The following is an 18132-nucleotide window of genomic DNA, read 5'->3' on the forward strand; positions in this document are numbered from 1 at the left end:
AAACAGGGTATAAACGTGGAGGGAAAGGGTGGTCGACATTCATTTTTGAAAAGTGCTGGTCGAAGAAACTTGCAGACATAGATACTTGTATTTTAAACAACCAATGTGGTCTTCCCGATCAAGAGAAATAATGTTGGTGTCTTGTTTAATAATATCTTTGATTTCAGCATTAGCAAATGCACAAGGTAAGTGATTTTATTTTCATAAATAATCTACTTTCAACTTCATCTGTGTCCCATAACACAAAGCTAAATGAACGAGGACTGTTTATGCAGAATGTCAAAATTTATCCAATGTGGCACACTGTTCCACAAAGGCCTACATCACATTTTGACTCGATTGATTATATTTTTTCATTACCTATTCAAACAAAAATTATAAACTGAAACAAAATATAATACAGAAATGAAAAAAGGAACCCAACGGAAAGCACAGCTGGCCGATGTGGGTTCCCTGGAATGAATAATATTGTTAAAATATAACTTTTCTTCAACGAAATTCAGATGATAATTAAAAACATTCAAAAGAAAAAATAAATACCAATTGGGCCTAACTCTTTATGCCTTTACTCAATATTGAGTATTTCAAATTTGACAAACTTCCGTTTAAAAAAAATGTGTAAAGAAAATCAGTTGGACAAGACCAAAAATTATCTAAAAACCAAGGACAATCTACAATGTAGGCCTATCTATATTTCTCAGCATACACATTTATGCCAAGTGACAAGCGCTTTGGGAAGAGGGGAATTTACAAAAAAAATTAAGAGGCATTAATGAAAAAAATAATGGAAAGGCTTTATATTTTAAAAGGTGATTTTGATGTTAATGGGGAAAAGTCGTTTTAATCTTCCAGAGAACAACATTAGGCTCGTTGGTGGGTCTATGATGAGTAGATTCGGTCGAGTCGAAGTGTTGCACAACGGAAAATGGGGTACCATCTGTGACAACGACTGGGATCTGCGGGACGCCAATGTAGTCTGCCGCTCCCTGGGGTTTGGTCAAGCTCTCCAAGCTGTGTCAGGTGCAGGATTCGGGCGAGGCAAAGGACCTGTGCTTTTCGATGGAGTAAACTGCTCAGGGGATGAAAAAGATATCTTCGAGTGCGACAATGCAGGAACCACCTCGTGCGGACATGATCAAGACGCAGGGGTTCGATGTGCACAATTTCCAGCATGTAAGAATATTTTTTTCGGGGGCGAGGTGGATAAGAGAAGAAAGAAGTTCGAAATTGACCACCTAAGAGTTTAAATTAATTTGTTTGATACGAAAAACATATAGTAAAGTAGGAAATGACTGTATACTACTTTTCTTTCGGAAGGGTGTATGGTCTACGAAAAGGTGACCAGAATCTTTTTGCGGTTCACTTATGGGACACTTCCAAGTTATAATATGTATTGTGTATATTATTTAGAATTTAATCTCCGTGGTCGGGCTGCTGCCCCTATTTTCAGGTGACATAACAGAATATGTTTGAATAAAATGATCGAAAATAAGTTGACACAGATGTGAACATTTATCAAAACATATGATAGGAAAATAAGCCTAAAAAAATGAGAGGACAATATGATGGATGAACCAAAGTTTTAAAAAATTGCGAGCAAGCAAAGCAAACTAGCACAAAATATAATATTCAAAAAGTGTATAATTTAATTATTTACCTATCCTCTTATTTCCTTTTTTCCATTTTCCCTCCTTGGTCTTATGGCCCCCTATAGCCCCCATCGAAAAGTCAGTGAAACTTTATCACGTTGTTAACATTACTTTCGCATAGCAAACGATATACTCATAATTACATATCATATATCCATACTGATGTGTTCTTAAACAACACAAAAAAACAGCTCTGCCTTGATACACCATACGTTCAGAATAGTTTACCAAATCATGGGGTCTTACCGCCATAGGGTGATTGATATGCCGGCAGACTACTCATTATCAGGATAAAATGGTGATTTTTTTTTCCATTAAGCCCTTCACACGCGTTTTTTATATAACTTTTTTATTGAGAGCGGTAGTTTTTTACGCTAAAAATCCGAATCGCTGGCGTATTGGAGAATTGGGGTCATTGGGGCCCCAGAAGGAAGAGGAATAGAAAAAGGGTGGAACAATTAGGATTTTATTTATTGAATATCGTGTAAAAATCTATCACAAAATTAGATTTATATTATTACTGGTTGGAATTTTTGATAGCTCGCAACTTATTGAAATTTTCACACATACACGACAAACTGTGCCCCCCTCAAAATGTTTGGCTCATTACATTTTTCACGAAATTATTTGAGATACCGATTACGGATATAGATACTTTGAATCAGTTAAAGTTAACGGGCAGACGTACGCATACACACGCCATGTTCATATCTACTGCTGATATATAACCCTGTCAATGATGTCGGTCATAATCCCACAAGGGCTGCATTAAAATCCACTTCAAAACACCTTTTCAGTAATTTACATTATAAATATCGATTCCGAAGTTAATTTCATTGAAAAGGGATTTGCAAATTATCTTTACAAACTCATGTTGGATTATGACATCGTAGGCATCCGGGGTTCATTCAGTACAGTCATGCCTTACTTTGGTGCAAATCAAAATTTACATCACTGCAAAGAATACCTACTGATCATCCAAGCGCAAAGACATAGCACTTTAATATGGTATCAAATTATTTGGGAGAAGATGCTCTTTGCTCTTTCCAGCCATATGTAATGATCATGCGTTCATGACATTTTTTTATTATTATTACACTCTAAAAAATGAAGTGCTAATTCAGCTCTTAAAGAGCGTGTATAGTGACTGCACTTCGGAGTGCTGATTTGCCTAATTCAAATTTGAACGAGAAAACTCAGCACTCCGAAGTGCAGTCACTATACACGCTCTTTAAGAGCTGAATTAGCACTTCATTTTTAGAGTGTAAATTAGGGATTTGTGAGGTGTCAGGGGTTTTTACTCACACGGTAATATAGGTTCCACGAAATATTCCAAAATCATTAAAATTTAAATAATATCCATCAGTGTTGTAGTGCCTTGATGCTCGGCCTTGGCCTTAAGGCGCCTTAAGGCCTATTTTTTCAAAGCCTTGGCCTTGAACATTTAAGCCTTGGCCTTGAGAGGGCCTTGGCCTTGGCCTTGAGGATTTTGAGCCTTGAAATTTCAAGGCATTTTCAAGGCATTTTCAAGGCTTTTTCAAGGCATTTTGTATTTTGTACTTTCATTTGTTTTATATAAGTAATTATAAATGTTTCAATTGTTCTGTATATCTAATGACACTAAATACTACCAGTCAGCAGTAGCAGCAGCAGAAGCAGTAAATGTACTTAGCAGTGCCATCAATTGCAATTATCATCACATCATTATGTAACAAAGAGAAGTGATGAAAATTAATATGTAATCATGACTAATAAGGATAATGACAATATCAATAATAATGATAATAATTATGATTAGGATTATAGTCAGTGGCGTAACTACAGGAGGGGGGGCATGGGGGCACGTGCCCCCCCCCCCCCCATCGGCTGACTAAAAAAAGGAGGAAAAGAGGGAGAAAGGAAGAGAAACGTAGTGGGGAAAGAAGACATTAATCATGTTAATGTTCATTATAATGTTATAATTATGTTATGTTACATTTCATGTACATAAGAAACATTTTTTTCATATAAATGAAACATAATTTGCTCAGGGCATATGTCTTCATTGTTCCTGGTGCTCCCATTGTCTGTTTACCGAGATATATAATCCTGTTATACTAAAACCTCCCGTTTTCAAGTCAATATACACCAAACTACCAAATATATTTCCTCGCACTTCGAGTTATTATTTTACATGTACAATAGTATGCTTCTTTTTCATGAATACTTTAAGTGATTGTCCCATTTCAATTTCTTAATATAAAACATTTCCTGTCTGTGCTTACGTTCGCAGTAGTGGATTGGTGAAAGATGTCTGCTCTCCATCAATTCCTAGAATGAGTCCTTAAAATGTCCCTTTTTCTGTTTTCTGATCTGAATATCAAAAATTTTCAGCTCGCGCTTCGCGCTGGCATCATTTGGTTAGTGAACTACGTAAGGTCTTCTTGAATTCCTACAAACAAGCCTTAAAATGCCCCTCTTCAGGTCTGAATTTCCTAAATTTTCAGCTCGCGCTTCGCGCTCGCAAGATTTGATTAGTGAGATGGGTATGTTTATCATGATTACAAGTGCTTTATGTGCATGTTTAGATGTAATTCTAACAAAATCAGCAAGCGCTTATTGGCAATCCCATTAGATGACTATGGTGAGATGTGTATAATCTTAATAGATAAAAGATTCCTAAAATATAGTCCTTAAAATCTTCCTGTTTGGGGTCAATTTTTACAAAAATTTCAGTTCACGCTTCGCGCTCGCATTATTTAGCGAGACAGGTACATATCATGATTACAAAAGATTGTAATGTCCCTTTTAGGTTTGAATATCAAAAATTTTAAGCTCGCGCTTCGCGCTCGCTTATTATTTGACTAGTGAGATACATGTCCGTTTATTGCCACTGTCCTTATAAAAATATCTCTATTAGGTCAGTATAACTGGCAACTGGGCGCGCTTCGCGCGCTCACTAGGCAATTCCAAGTTTTTGCTGGTGCCCCCCAATGCCGTGACCCACGGTATGCCACTGATTATAGTGATTTTATGACAGGAATAATTCTGACAGATCTGACTGCAATTTTGACAACAATTTTCATACTTTAAAAATAGCTTACTCGAAAGAATGATAACAAGGTTGATTTCTATTCCATTATGTTTTCCTTGTATTATTTTCTTTGACCAACAAGAATGTTTTAAGTCTTAATGATATTCTGAAAAGATTCGGTAAACTTGAACACAAACTTCAATTTTGTCATTTCCAAATGGGCTATGGCATCAATGGCATGATGAGCCAAAAATTTTGAGGGGCCAAGCATGGCATACAGAGAAAAATTTAGGTTTCAAAATCAACAAATTTTGGATTGTGCTTGCATAAATTATTGTTAAGCAAGGTTCGCATTCAATTTACACCAAAAAAATGCTTAGAATGTCTAGTTTTTAGGTCGGAATATTACAAATTTTTGAGCTCGCGCTTTGCGCTCGCATTATTTGATTGGTGAGTTATGTATCCTATTTATGAGTCACTAAATGCAGTCCAGAACAGCTTCCTTTTCTGGTCAGTAAAAATTTCAGCTTGTGTTTTGTGCTCGCGTTAATTTGTTTAGTATTAAGATGCACACCTTTTTCATGATTACAAAAACAGCTCGAAATATTTAAATTTCATTTCTTATTACATCTTATTACAACATCTCGCAAGGATGTCCTTTTAACAGTGATTAGCACCATAATTGACCCAAAATTGAGTTTTACAACTTCAAAATTGATTTTTTTTTTCAAAACCACTTGCTCGCTATGCTTTCTATAGCGGGATATTAAAGCCTAAATCAAAATATCTGTCTTATCAATTAGAAATCACTTAAAAAAGCTTTGCTGAACTTAATTTCCACAAAACACACAACTTCTTCACAGAGTTGATAATCTCATTTTGAAAATATCTGTTTGCACCATAATTCTCATTTTGACTTATACTGTAAGTGCTTTTTGGCTTTGACCTCCCCCCCCCAAAAAAAAAAAAAATACATTCTGCCTCCCCTGTCCCAGGTAGAGGAGAAAGACATATGTTGAGAATGGGCATGCCAGGATCAGATCACCTTGGTAATAATAATTATTGCAATGTGAATCGCCTAGAACAATAGTCAAATGTATAAAGGTAACTATATATTTATCTTAATTTTATGTCTAAATCTACATGATCTATCATGAAATTATTTTCGTTTTAAATGTACAAGGGTCAAAAATTTTGCTCGCTCACACCTTTTATACATTTGGTCCTGTGTGTCATGTATGCCGCCTAAGCATTGCTGTCTAATTTTTGTTCCATATATTGTACAATTGAAATGCCTTGGCCTTGGCCTTGAAGTTTTCAGGCCTTGGCCTTGGCCTTGGTTTCCATGCCTTGGCCTCAGCCTTGGTTATTGAAGCCTTGGCCTTGGGTATTAAAGCCTTGGCCTTAGCCTTGGCCTTGGAGGTTTGAGCCTTGACTACAACACTGACATCCATCGTCACTTTCACTATTTTCACTAATTTTATCGGGTTTTTTTTTACATAGCGTAAAACTTCTCACATGTATGTGTTTAAAATCGTGAAACACAGGACAACAAATCGATGACCGACCGGGGCGGGCAGGGTTGTATGAGGATTCGGGACAAATTGGTGAAATATAACACTGTCCCCTGAAATCCAAGATGCATGGTTACCCGTTTCATAAAACTTGTTGCAATAACACATTTACAATAGCAGTTATAAGCCACTGAAATCCTTCGTTCTGATTGGCTGATACTAAATTTGTTATAGAAATATTGCATTTGTTATCATAACAAGTCTTTATGAAACGAATCCCTGGTCTACGTTTATTCTTATCGGATGGCTTTCAAATTCAACTGAATAGACTTGAATACAGTAGCAACTAGCAAGTAGTAGATATTATGAATTATATACAAAGGCTTAATCAAATGGACAAGTAATAGACATGGACCATCTGCATGTCTTAACAAACATTTTTATTAATAGGTTATATTTCATCTGCAAAAGGTCAGGTTCTTCGTCTTTAAAGGTCAAGGCCACCTCAGAAAAATGTTGATTTGAATCAATAGAGAAAAATCAGACAAGCACAATGCTGAAAATTTCATCAAAATCGGATTTAAAATAAAGTTATGACATTTCAAAGTTTCGCTTATTTTCAACAAAATAGTTATATGAACGAGCCAGTTACATCCAAATGAGAGAGTCGATGATGTCACTCACTCACTATTTCTTTTGTTTTTTATTGTTTGAATTATACAATATTTCAATTTTTACGAATTTGACGATTAGGACCTCCTTGCCTGAAGCACAAAATGTTAAACTAATGGAATTCCACGTGTTCAGGGCAAAATAAAACTGTTTCACAGGACAATGAGGACAAAATTAGAATATTTCATATTTCATATAATAAAATACAAAAGAAATAGTGAGTGAGTGATGTCATCAACTCTCTCATTTGGATGTAACTGGCTCGTTCATATAACTATTTTGTTGAAAATAAGCGAAACTTTAAAATGCCATAACTTTCTTATTTTACATCCGATTTTGATGAAATTTTCAGTGTTATGCTTGTTGAATTGTTCTCTTTTTATTCAAATCAAGTTTTTGTTGGGGTGGACTTGTCCTTTAATAAAGGTGAGCCGACTTCAGAGTGTATCAATAAAACGTTTCTAATATTTTACTGCCTTTCGTCAAATTCCAGCAAACATCCGGTTAGTGAACGGCTCGAATCCTACCGAAGGCCGGGTCGAGGTACTTGTCAACGGTACATGGGGTACGGTCTGCCATTCGTATTGGGAGGATACTGATGCTGAGGTGGCGTGTCAGAGCCTGGGATTCCCTAAAATCGGTGTTGCTACCATCCGAGCGAACTTTGGAGAGGGCACAGGACCAATCTGGATGGCTTTTACTCGATGTACAGGAGACGAAGAGAATCTCCTGGACTGTAGACATACTGCCCCGGCACCGGCGTTTTGCGACCACAGCTCGGATGCAGGGGTACAATGTGATCCAGCATGTAAGACACTTGTAACATAATCATTACCGATATCATTTTGCGGTATTCTGCATGGGATGATTCTGATTAAGGTGCTAGAGCACCGTCTTGCAACCGGTCGATCATGAAAAATAAATCAAATATGTGATTAAAACAAGATTATAGAAAAGTGTGCATTACAAATTTATGTGTTTGGGGGCACCAAGGGTGTCATTAGAATGATTCTCCCCCTAATACCTTTGCTTGTCAAAACTTTCGAGGTAAAATTCGAAACGTGGTCACTTTTTATCGTCAGAAATTTTTGAAGAAAAATTGGGCCCCTTTTGGACTACGCTTCATGGTCAATCGTACATCCATTTTTACAAAATATCTTTTACCCAACCAAAATGCATGTTCCCATTCTACCCAATATTGGGTAAACCCTTTTTAGAGTGTAGTGTCCTGAGAATCATGACGAAAAAATTGTTCTTATTATTCATCACTTTCATACATTTCTTACTCCTTATCAATAACACAACTCCCGCAGCAATACTTCGTCTGGTTGGAGGTTCATCCAGGTTTGAAGGCCGAGTTGAGATGCACTACAACGGCAAATGGGGATCAGTTTGCAGCGATCGATTTAATCGCGATGAAGCCACTATCGTGTGTCGAACACTTGGTTTGGGTTACCCTAGCCATGTTTTCTACGACAACGAATTCGGTGAAAGTAACTTGACCGATGTGTATAAATTCAACTGCGACGGTTGGCGATCAAGCATTCTCCGTTGCGGAGAAATCACTACCCACGATTGTCGTTACGGACGAAACGTTGGTCTCCGCTGCCATGAAGGAATTTTCGGTAAATCACAAGATATCAAAGAAAAGTATGTCCTCCCAAGTCTTGGTGTGAAGAATGATCAGTATGTTCACCAATGCTGCCGGGTGTTCTGGCCACGCCAAGTGTTGGGGTCTAAAGCATTTTTTTCATGTCTTTACACTCAATGGTTCGATCCTCCTAAGCATGCTAAGCTATATCTGCGATGCACCTAGGCCAGTTGCAGAAAGAGTTGCGTTTGAACGCAACCAAAAAATAATGGAGCGCAAATCCTAAATATATGCTTCTGATCGGATGAATATCACGTTGCATTTGTTTTTGAAGTTTCGTTTGATCGCAACCATTCTGCAACGGCCCCCTGAACATTCAGACACCACACTGATTATCATCCAAATAAATTATTTTTAAAAAATTGATCGGTAAATATTTGGTGATACCATCGCGTTACGTTTGCATTTTTGTTTTCATGTGGTGGGGTAAGAATGAGTAATATGTTCAAAAATATTTATGCAGGTGGATTGGAATTGAATTTAATTAGCTTGCATTTGTAAAGTTACCGAATATTAGGTAATACAACAGGGCCTGGGAACGTTTTTATTTTAACTGGCAGTGCGGATGTAAATTTTACAAGCAAAGAAAAAGTTTTCATTACAAAATCGAGGTCATTTCTGTCTGGAGAAATTTGACATGCAAAAAAAAGGTATGCACCACAAAAAATATTGGTCATTTTGCTTACATTTCTCCATTCTTTAATACTTACCAGAATTCACGGGATGCTGCCTGTGGAAAATAATACACGCAGCACGCCAAAGAAAATCTTGGGGGTGCTTCAGTGATTCAGCACCTCCGCTTCCCAGGACCATGTAATACAATATGTCAACCATTAGAATAGAAGACAGTTAATGCCACCGAAACATTCTAAATGTTTAATGGACAGCATGAACTAACGTTGGTAAAGAATTGCAAGTTTTTGAAATTGGTTTGTAACTTGTCAGGTGATGAGGTATGATAATCTTTACTTAGTTAAGTACGTTTTCCAAGCAGCAAAATTTGTCTCGTGAATGTGCTATACTTATAGATAATCAATTATTTTTAAGCTTAGTGTATTTCACAGGTTCAATGTATTTTATGGGGGGGGGTTCAACATTGCTCTTGATTTTTGCTTCTTTGATGTGTCATATTTTTTTTCTACAGCACCTACACGTCTTCGAGGAGGTCCTTCGAATTCGCGACAGGAAGGTCGCGTCGAAGTCCTCTACAACGGCCAATGGGGAACCGTCTGTGATCGTGATTGGACTCTCTTCAAACGACCTTCCAGTATAGTTTGTAATTCTATAGGATTAGGCTATGCTGAAGAAGCAGTCAGCGGCGGCCGCTATGAGACGAGTCCGGGACGTATGGTTCTGGATGACGTATTCTGTTACGGTGGCGAACCTGATATCACACAGTGCGACAGTCGCGGTTTTGGGGTCGGTTATTGTTTGCTTCAGGCAGAAGCAGGAGTGAAATGTATACGAAGTCCACAAGGCAAGAATCCTTTATCATGTTAAGTTTTTTTTAATGAGAAATTCACGTTTGTAAACTCGACAGTATTTCTTACGAAAACAAACGAGAAAACAGAAACAACGATGTGGGAGTGGGATGAACAACATATATCTTTCAGCTTGGAAAAAATGTTATGCCCTGTTATAAGACAACTATTACAGCGTCAAGGAATAAAGCTGTTGTTATTGGCCTAAAAGGCCAATGCTTTAAAACAAGAATGATCTTTTAAATTCATTTAAAATATGAAACGAATAAAAAGGTATTAAGAACCTAACAATATCTTTCAGAATAAGACAAAATACCGTATCAACATTGCTAAGTATCTTCTGAGGCTAATTGCAATCTCCCTCGAGTTACGTATCATTTTTGGTACAGGTGTGTAGATTTGTTTCACTTCAATTATTGACATTCTTTTCGCAATTGGTTCTTGGAATCATGCTTGGTATATTCCCCTTGCTCTTTCGTTATGATATACTATGGATTTTTGGCAAGCGCGACGCAGAATGAATTCAGGAGCACGGCGTAAATGTATTCAGAAATGCCCTTCAAATAACAACAGTTTCGTCGTATAATAAGTTTCTGAGCTAACCAAAAATAAATGCAAATATGTCGTTTGTCAAGAGTCCCGGAGGAAACTGTTTTTAAGACACCAATTTTCGATAAAGACTTCTTGATTGCTCTATCTCATAAAAGGCATTCGACAACCGTTTTTTTACGTTCTTGAAAGTTTTCTGCGTAGCGGTACAAAAAAAATTACTAGTGCCGTTTACGAGGCTTATGCGCCATTACGCATGACCTAACTATGGAAGCTTAAAGGTGCCACCCAGATGTTCAGATAATAATCTTGTTATGTCTACATTCCTTAGAAAAAATGACCAGATCACGAGATCTCGGATCTAATCATGTCTACATTCTGTGTGAGAAATGATGAGATGACAATATCTTGGATCTCATCACATCTACATCCTGTGGTAGAGATGATCAGATGACAAGATCTTGGATCTCGTCATATCTACATCCTGTTGAGAAAATGATCAGATGACAAGATCTCAAATGAACATCTTGGATCCATGATCAAGTCATCTGATCATATCTTCTAAAAGATGTAGTAATGATGAGTTACGAGATCTTGTCATCTGTTCATCTCTCCCATGGGATGTAGAAATGATGAGATCCAAGATCTTGTCATCTGACCATCTCTCCTATGGGATGTAGACATGATGAGATTCAAGATCTTGTCATCTGATCATCTCTCCCATGGGATGTAGACATGATGAGATCCAAGATCTTGTCATTTGATCATCTCTCCCATGGGATGTAGACATAACAAGACCCAAGATCTTGTCATCTGATCATCTCTCCAATGGGATGTAGACATGACGAGACCCAAGATCTTGTCATCTGATCATCTCTCCCACGGGATGTAGACATGACGAGATGATTATCTGAACATTTTGGTGGCACTTTTAAGCTTCCATACCCAACTATTTCTCGTACACATATTTTTATTTCAGCATCGATCCGCCTAACCGGTGGCGAATCGATCTACGAGGGCCGAGTTGAGGTTCTATACCGGTCTCAATGGGCGAGTGTCTGCGATGATGGCTGGGATCTGACTGCTGCCAACGTAGCGTGTCAAACTCTAGGATACGGTCCTGCACTTGAAGCTATCTCTTATGCCGGCTTCGGTCAGGGGAGCTTTGCAATTGCTTTGGATGAGTTGAACTGCACTGGGGATGAAGATAGCCTCTTTCAATGCAAGAATCTTGGGATCGGTGTCCATGATTGCGAACATGGCGAAGACGTAGGAGTCCGTTGCTCCCCTCCGTTATCAGGTAATCGGTCATTTTCATTTCACTTAATCGATTTGGTGACACGTGTCACAGGAGATATGCTCTTGCCACATTTGTTCTGGTCTTAATATCTCAGAGGGCATAGGGTTAGAGTTACGATTCAGGGGCCGCGAAAACGGGGGGAGGGGCTTCAGCCCCCTCCCCCACTCTTTTCCAAAACCATGTACAAAAACGTAAAAATTACCATATGATTGTGATTTTTTGCATGGTCAGCCCCCTCCCCACTTTTGGCTCAGCCCCCACCTTGAAAACCTTTCCGTGGTCACTGCGATTGCAATCGAGTTTTTGGTTCATAATAGTGTAAAGAATGAGATTAGGGTTTATTTAGTTTTGGAGGTTAGGTTGTTTGGCTTAAAATGCAGATTTTCCACGAGATCAAATTATTGTCGGAGCAAATATCATGTAACCAATTGTTTAGAGGATGACGTGGAGGTTGCAATGAATCTAATCCTTATACATGTATAATCGATTCTTCATTTATATTCAGTTAATATCCCGTTATTGTCCTGCCCACATGGGTGTGATAGGCGTATTCAAAAACAAAACTCCACACCACCAGTGTTTACAGGGCACCGCGCCAATCATTGACAGCAGTGTTCATCTCATGGTACACCCATTCGCATCAATATCATTTTGTTATATTTGAACAATATTAAAGTGTTATGTTCAAATTCCATGGTCTTGATGGTCTAATGCAATGATAATTGCTATATCTGTAGGAACCAGGATAGGAATTTGTACAGTAGAAATGATAATGATAATAACAATAAAGATAGAAAGTTCTCTCCATGCGTTTTTCAATGTAAGGCATAAATATTAACATAGTATAAAACAAAATTGCTTGCACGGCGTTGTCTTAAGTTGGTTCATGATTGGTTTGCTCCAATATATATACACCGTGTTTCCTCAGGATCAGTACGTGTCGTCAATGGCCCCTCGAGGGAGGAAGGTCGGGTCGAAGTCTTCTACGACGGAGAGTGGGGAACCGTATGTGATGATTTCTGGGATGACACAGATGCCAGTGTAGTTTGTCGAATGCTTGGACTAGGTGACTCCGGAACTGCCGTCGGCTGTGCTATCTACGGAGAAGGTTCAGGTGATATCATTCTTGACAACGTCCGCTGTTTGGGAAATGAAACAGATCTCTACTCCTGTCCAAGTAATCTTCCATTGCATCACGATTGCGCACACTCAGAAGATGCGGGAGTACGATGCAGTAACTCACGAAGTAAGTAAAACCTTAGGCGATACTGATCGGTTCTTTCCTTCATTGTTCAAACTGAAATGTTTATTTACCCCCCCGAATCAATTGAAATGAATAGTAATATGCGACTAAAAGATAAAATAAGCTCTAGAAATAGGGAAACAATCCATAAAGATTAAACTAAATTGTATGGATGTATACAGGCCCCATACATTTTAATTTCTCAGACTATAATTTTGTTTCATTTAAAAAAAATCTACACAATGTTTTGAAGACTAGCGCTTCGAATTGCTATTGGAGTAAACGTGATTTCCTCTGACTGATGTGAATCTATATCATTGCATCGCTTGATGCATTTTGACAAACACAGTTTTCCTGTTGCTCGAGTATTATAAAAAAAGAACAAATGTCAGATACTTACGATACTGCAAGGAGAACGTCACATTATGTTAAAATGTAAAAAAATCTGCACAGGTATTCGTGTAGTTGACGGACCATCAGACAGCGAGGGACGAGTCGAAGTCTTCTATAACGGCACTTGGGGAACCGTTTGTGATAATCAATTTGATATGAACGCCGCCTACGTCGCGTGTCGTTCTCTTGGCTACAACTACGCCCTGGAGGTAATCAGCCAGGCTGGGTATGGAATGGGAACAGGACCTGTCATTCTTGCTGATGTAAGATGCTATGGACCCGAGGAGAACCTTTTCCAGTGCCAGAATATTGGTCCAATGAATGCCTATTGTAAACACCATGAAGATGTCGGTGTTAGTTGTTCCCGGAGCACATCAAGTAAGTTCTTCTTTTCGCACTCACTACACAGACACCTTCTACAACGCACCAATTCCTTTAAAAATGCAAGTCAAATCACAATGGACAGCTGATAGGTCTTTGTCAAAAGTTGGTGGACCGGAACAGCAGATCGTTGCAAGATTGCGACGGGACGAAAAATTGCAAATATGTCATTTGTCCCGAGCCCGGGACGACATTGCTCTTCTGATTCACCGATTTATCATTGAAGGGCTTTCGACAAAAGATTCTCTGCGTATAGAAAGTGTCTGTGTAGTGATTCCGAAAATATCATGTTTACCGAACAAATAAAAATTTGACGTCTAGCTTGAAAGTTGCTAATGTTTCATGTTTCGATTCAGAGTAGATTTTGATTTACCTCTTCTATTTTGTTTTTGGAATATCACACACTCATTTGTTTCTTCAAAATTAATGTTTGAATAGTATTAGATTATTTCCTCCCCAAGAATGATATTTCCATAAAAATTGCTCCCATTTCATATTTACAGATTGTGTTATAGTACACTCTTCTTTAATCGAATGTATTAAACTCTAACTTGGTTAAACTCCCATTCCACAGATAGCATGACCTCTGAAAGACCACTGTAAGGCCATGAAACGTGCTTTAGCTTTCAGAGGACTCAATTAACTTTCAAAGATCTCCGAGGTCTTTCATAAATCCTGATTGATCTTTCAGTGATCTTCGTGGTCTCCATGATCTCCAGAAACGTTTGAAATGGATAGTCTTTCAGCGATCTTTCAGGACAATGGTCATTTGATGGCCTTTCCGCAGTCTTTCAGTGATCTCTTGAAAAACTTTCAAATTTCTTATTAGTCTTTCCATGATCCATAATCTTCGACAGCTTCTTAAGATTTTTGCAGAGATCACTGAAAGACTCAAAAGATCATTGAAAGATCACTGAAAGACCAGGAAAAGTCCATGGAAAGAATTCTGAAAAAACACTTGCTGCATTAAAGATCTCTGAAAAACAAAGAAAGATCTCTATGGGACTAGTCAAAGCCTGCATGGTAAGGTAAGAAGTATTGATCACTTTTTCGGAGTTCTTTGATTCAGAGGGGCCTTCTGGAGCAATTCCACAGAGATGAAAAATAAGTGATCTTGGAGGCTGCTGTAAGACCTTGTCAATTTTTGGTCTTTCAAAGCTCGCCCCTCTGTGGAATACGGGGCCTTATGCAAGAAAAACAAATATAAAGGCCAATGAATAAGTAAGTAGGCATATTTATTTTGTAACAGTATTAGCCTATAGAATGGCGCAAAATATACAAGAAAATAGCTCGTTGTCGATTTATTGTTCTTTTTGTTTGTAGCACCAATCCGTCTTGTTAACGGCCCAGATGATAGATCTGGACGAGTGGAGATATTATTCAAACAACAATGGGGGACTATTTGTCACGACGGCTGGGACAATGCTGATGCCGCCGTGGTGTGTCGAAGTCTTGGTCTTGGTAACGAGGGATACGCTCGAACGTAAGGAGTTATTATTCACCGTTAGTCAATTGGATGTTGGGACAAAATATAATTGGTGGAGTAATCCAAGCAATGGCGTAAATCCGGTCCCAGTAGTTATACCTTGGACACATTTACTATACGGCGGCCGTACGGCGAGTCGAAATCAGCCGTTTTAACATTTGTTTGTACCAGCTACATCTTGGTGGTTATAGAATAATGAACAAAGCGGTTGTTTTCGACTCGCCGTACGTCGTGAAGGGAAGCGAAGCGAGGAGATTTGCCCTTTAAAGTCTTTACAAAAGTCAAGTTTTGATGCATTCACAGTCAAGAGAGAGAGAGGAGGGCGGGGGTAGGCGAAAAATCCTGTAGATAAATATTTTTTTCTTTACTTTTATATCTTTAATTTGTTTCCATTATTATTTTCTCTGTTTCTCTTTTTAGTCCCACTCCCCTTGTACCGCCTTAGGCGCTTGATCTCTATCGATTCACTCTTTAATGAAATGTTAAATCAACAAGTTGGAGTTGTGACAACCTTTCCTAAATGTTGTTTTTGTTTTGTTTTGACCCAACGCTTAACTTGTTGGATTCAGCTTTTATGCAAGGTGATATAGTATTTGGAAAAATTGTCACTCCAAATATTCAATATTGTTGATTCAATTGCCTTCATTTAGTAGCTATCATCAATATGTCGTTTTTATTTCTCTCCGAATACTTTAAATTCAGGTATGCTGCTTTTGGTGAGGGTACTGGTGACGTCATCCTTGCCAATCTCCGTTGTACCGGAGAGGAGACAGACCTCATGGCCTGTCCAAGCACAGGTCCCCTCAACAACAGATGCCTACACTTCCAAGATGCAGGAGTCGTTTGTCCATGAGGTAGCTTTGGTATTAATCAATCACAAAGTATTGAATAGCAAATAGAGACAAACAGTGTATCATCAAATTTTCAGGCCACTTCCATGCTCTGGAATAGTTTTTGTATGAAAAGGAACAAAACACGCAAATGTCTGACTAAACCAAATACATTTTTCTTAGTCAAACTGCAATTTTATTCCTGTAAAACATAATTCTATTTCATATCCTCCGCATCATAACTATTTTAGTTTACACTGTGATGTATATAATGAATTGAAATAGGGATACACGTATTTTAGGGGATGATTGAAATCAAATGAAATGGGTTCTGCACATTTAAACCTTATCCTGTGTAATTATGCGGTGTTGCAGAAGGCCTTTAAAAATCATCTCCTCTTCGCATCTAAGATACTTGGTAAAAAAATCTGAATGTTAATTCATTACTTTTTCTTTTTTTATTGAACATTTGTAATTTGATTTTGATTTATTGTTTTCTTCTGCATCCATAACATTCGTATAATACATTTTTCATAACATAATAACACATAATATGTTAGCATGTTTGGCATGAATCATAAATAAAGAGTACTAAAAAGATAATTCCAGAAAAAAAATGATTAGCTATATGATATTCACAATTTGCAGGAGAAGGATTGTCATCATAAGCAGATTGCTTGAAAAAAATGACAATCCAAAACTTATACTAATTGAATTAATTAATACATTTATAAAGCAGAATGGGCATATATTTTCAAATACGAGACATGAATTCATGCAATATTATAGTATGAAGATGAAGATGATAAAGCTGAGGGTGACGGTGATATGATGATGATGTTGATGATGATGGTGGTCATGATGAAGATATTGGTAATGACTAAATCGAAGGAGGAATAAATTCACGATAAAAAGGATACGACACAGAAATTTTACTTCAAATATTTGCCTTAAATGAGTGAAGAGACGAAGATTGTTTTACAATTACTACACCGATGTTTTACAATTACAATTACCGATTGTTTTACAATTACTACACAGCATAGCAAAGGGGGGCTAGTAATTAAAAAGTGACCTGCAGATAGCCATTAAAAGTTGGCACTGTGTTATTTACGTTTTAATGACATATTTTTTAATATTTTTATTTCTATTCCAGAGAACGAGATGGAAGCAGTCAAACCTGTGCATTGCTAGCAGATGACGTTTCATTATTGATGCTTAAATCATTTTCCTTCTTATTCTCATACACTGCGAAAACTGTAGCGTATGCCCATATACTGAAGTCGGGTTTGACATAGACCATGGTCTAACTTTGTGCTAAAATTATGGGGAGCCAAAAATGCCAAAATTTTGTTTAAATTTTACGTTACTTAGGTTAACTGTATACTTTCCTAATTCTTCAATGGTATGAAGACAATTATCTTATTCATACTTCCCAGAGCAGATTTAATAGTATTTATGAACTGATACATTAAAACTCTATAATGTTAGAGAATTATGTCAAATCAGCTATCCATAATGAAACCACCACTTAGACCAAAGTTGACATTAAATCCGATTTCAGAATATGGGCCATAGTGTTTACAGCCCGGGGGGGGCACTTACATTGACGAGTGGATACCATGCGCGACCAAAAAAAAAACACGCAAAAAGGATGTCCTTTTCACGATAGGGCACGTTACGTACGTAACGTGATAAGGGTGTCAAAAATACAAAAATAATGAAAAAGGGGTATCTATTTCGTTAGGAAAGTTACGTGTTTAGGGTCAAATTTGCGGGGGCAAAATTTAAATGTTTTATAAAGGATGTACTTTTTACCGCAACACTACGTGTTTAGAGTCCGATTTGCGCGAGGTGTAGAAGTTAGGGCCGTACTATAAACCAAATGAAAACCGACGACCGAAGGACCCGTGACATAACAATGAAATATTTCTGTACTTGTTTAGGGGTTCATTTCAGGGAATATTTGC

The 18132-nt window shown here is 37.7% G+C and overlaps 1 protein-coding gene across 1 annotated transcript; it reads left to right on the plus strand.

Moving 5' to 3' along the window:
* LOC121408477 (deleted in malignant brain tumors 1 protein-like) lies at positions 1-17791 on the plus strand. Its single transcript, XM_041599957.1, has 11 exons — positions 1-185; positions 853-1173; positions 7342-7656; positions 8162-8473; positions 9644-9976; positions 11509-11829; positions 12758-13075; positions 13526-13843; positions 15170-15329; positions 16035-16186; positions 17319-17791. The coding sequence occupies exons 1-10, from the start codon at positions 104-106 to the stop codon at positions 16183-16185; spliced, it is 2631 nt and encodes an 876-aa protein (XP_041455891.1). The 5' UTR covers positions 1-103; the 3' UTR covers position 16186; positions 17319-17791.
* The last annotated feature ends 341 nt before the right edge of the window (positions 17792-18132 follow it).

Source organism: Lytechinus variegatus, chromosome 2, assembly GCF_018143015.1.
Source record: "Lytechinus variegatus isolate NC3 chromosome 2, Lvar_3.0, whole genome shotgun sequence".
Taxonomy (NCBI): domain Eukaryota; kingdom Metazoa; phylum Echinodermata; class Echinoidea; order Temnopleuroida; family Toxopneustidae; genus Lytechinus; species Lytechinus variegatus.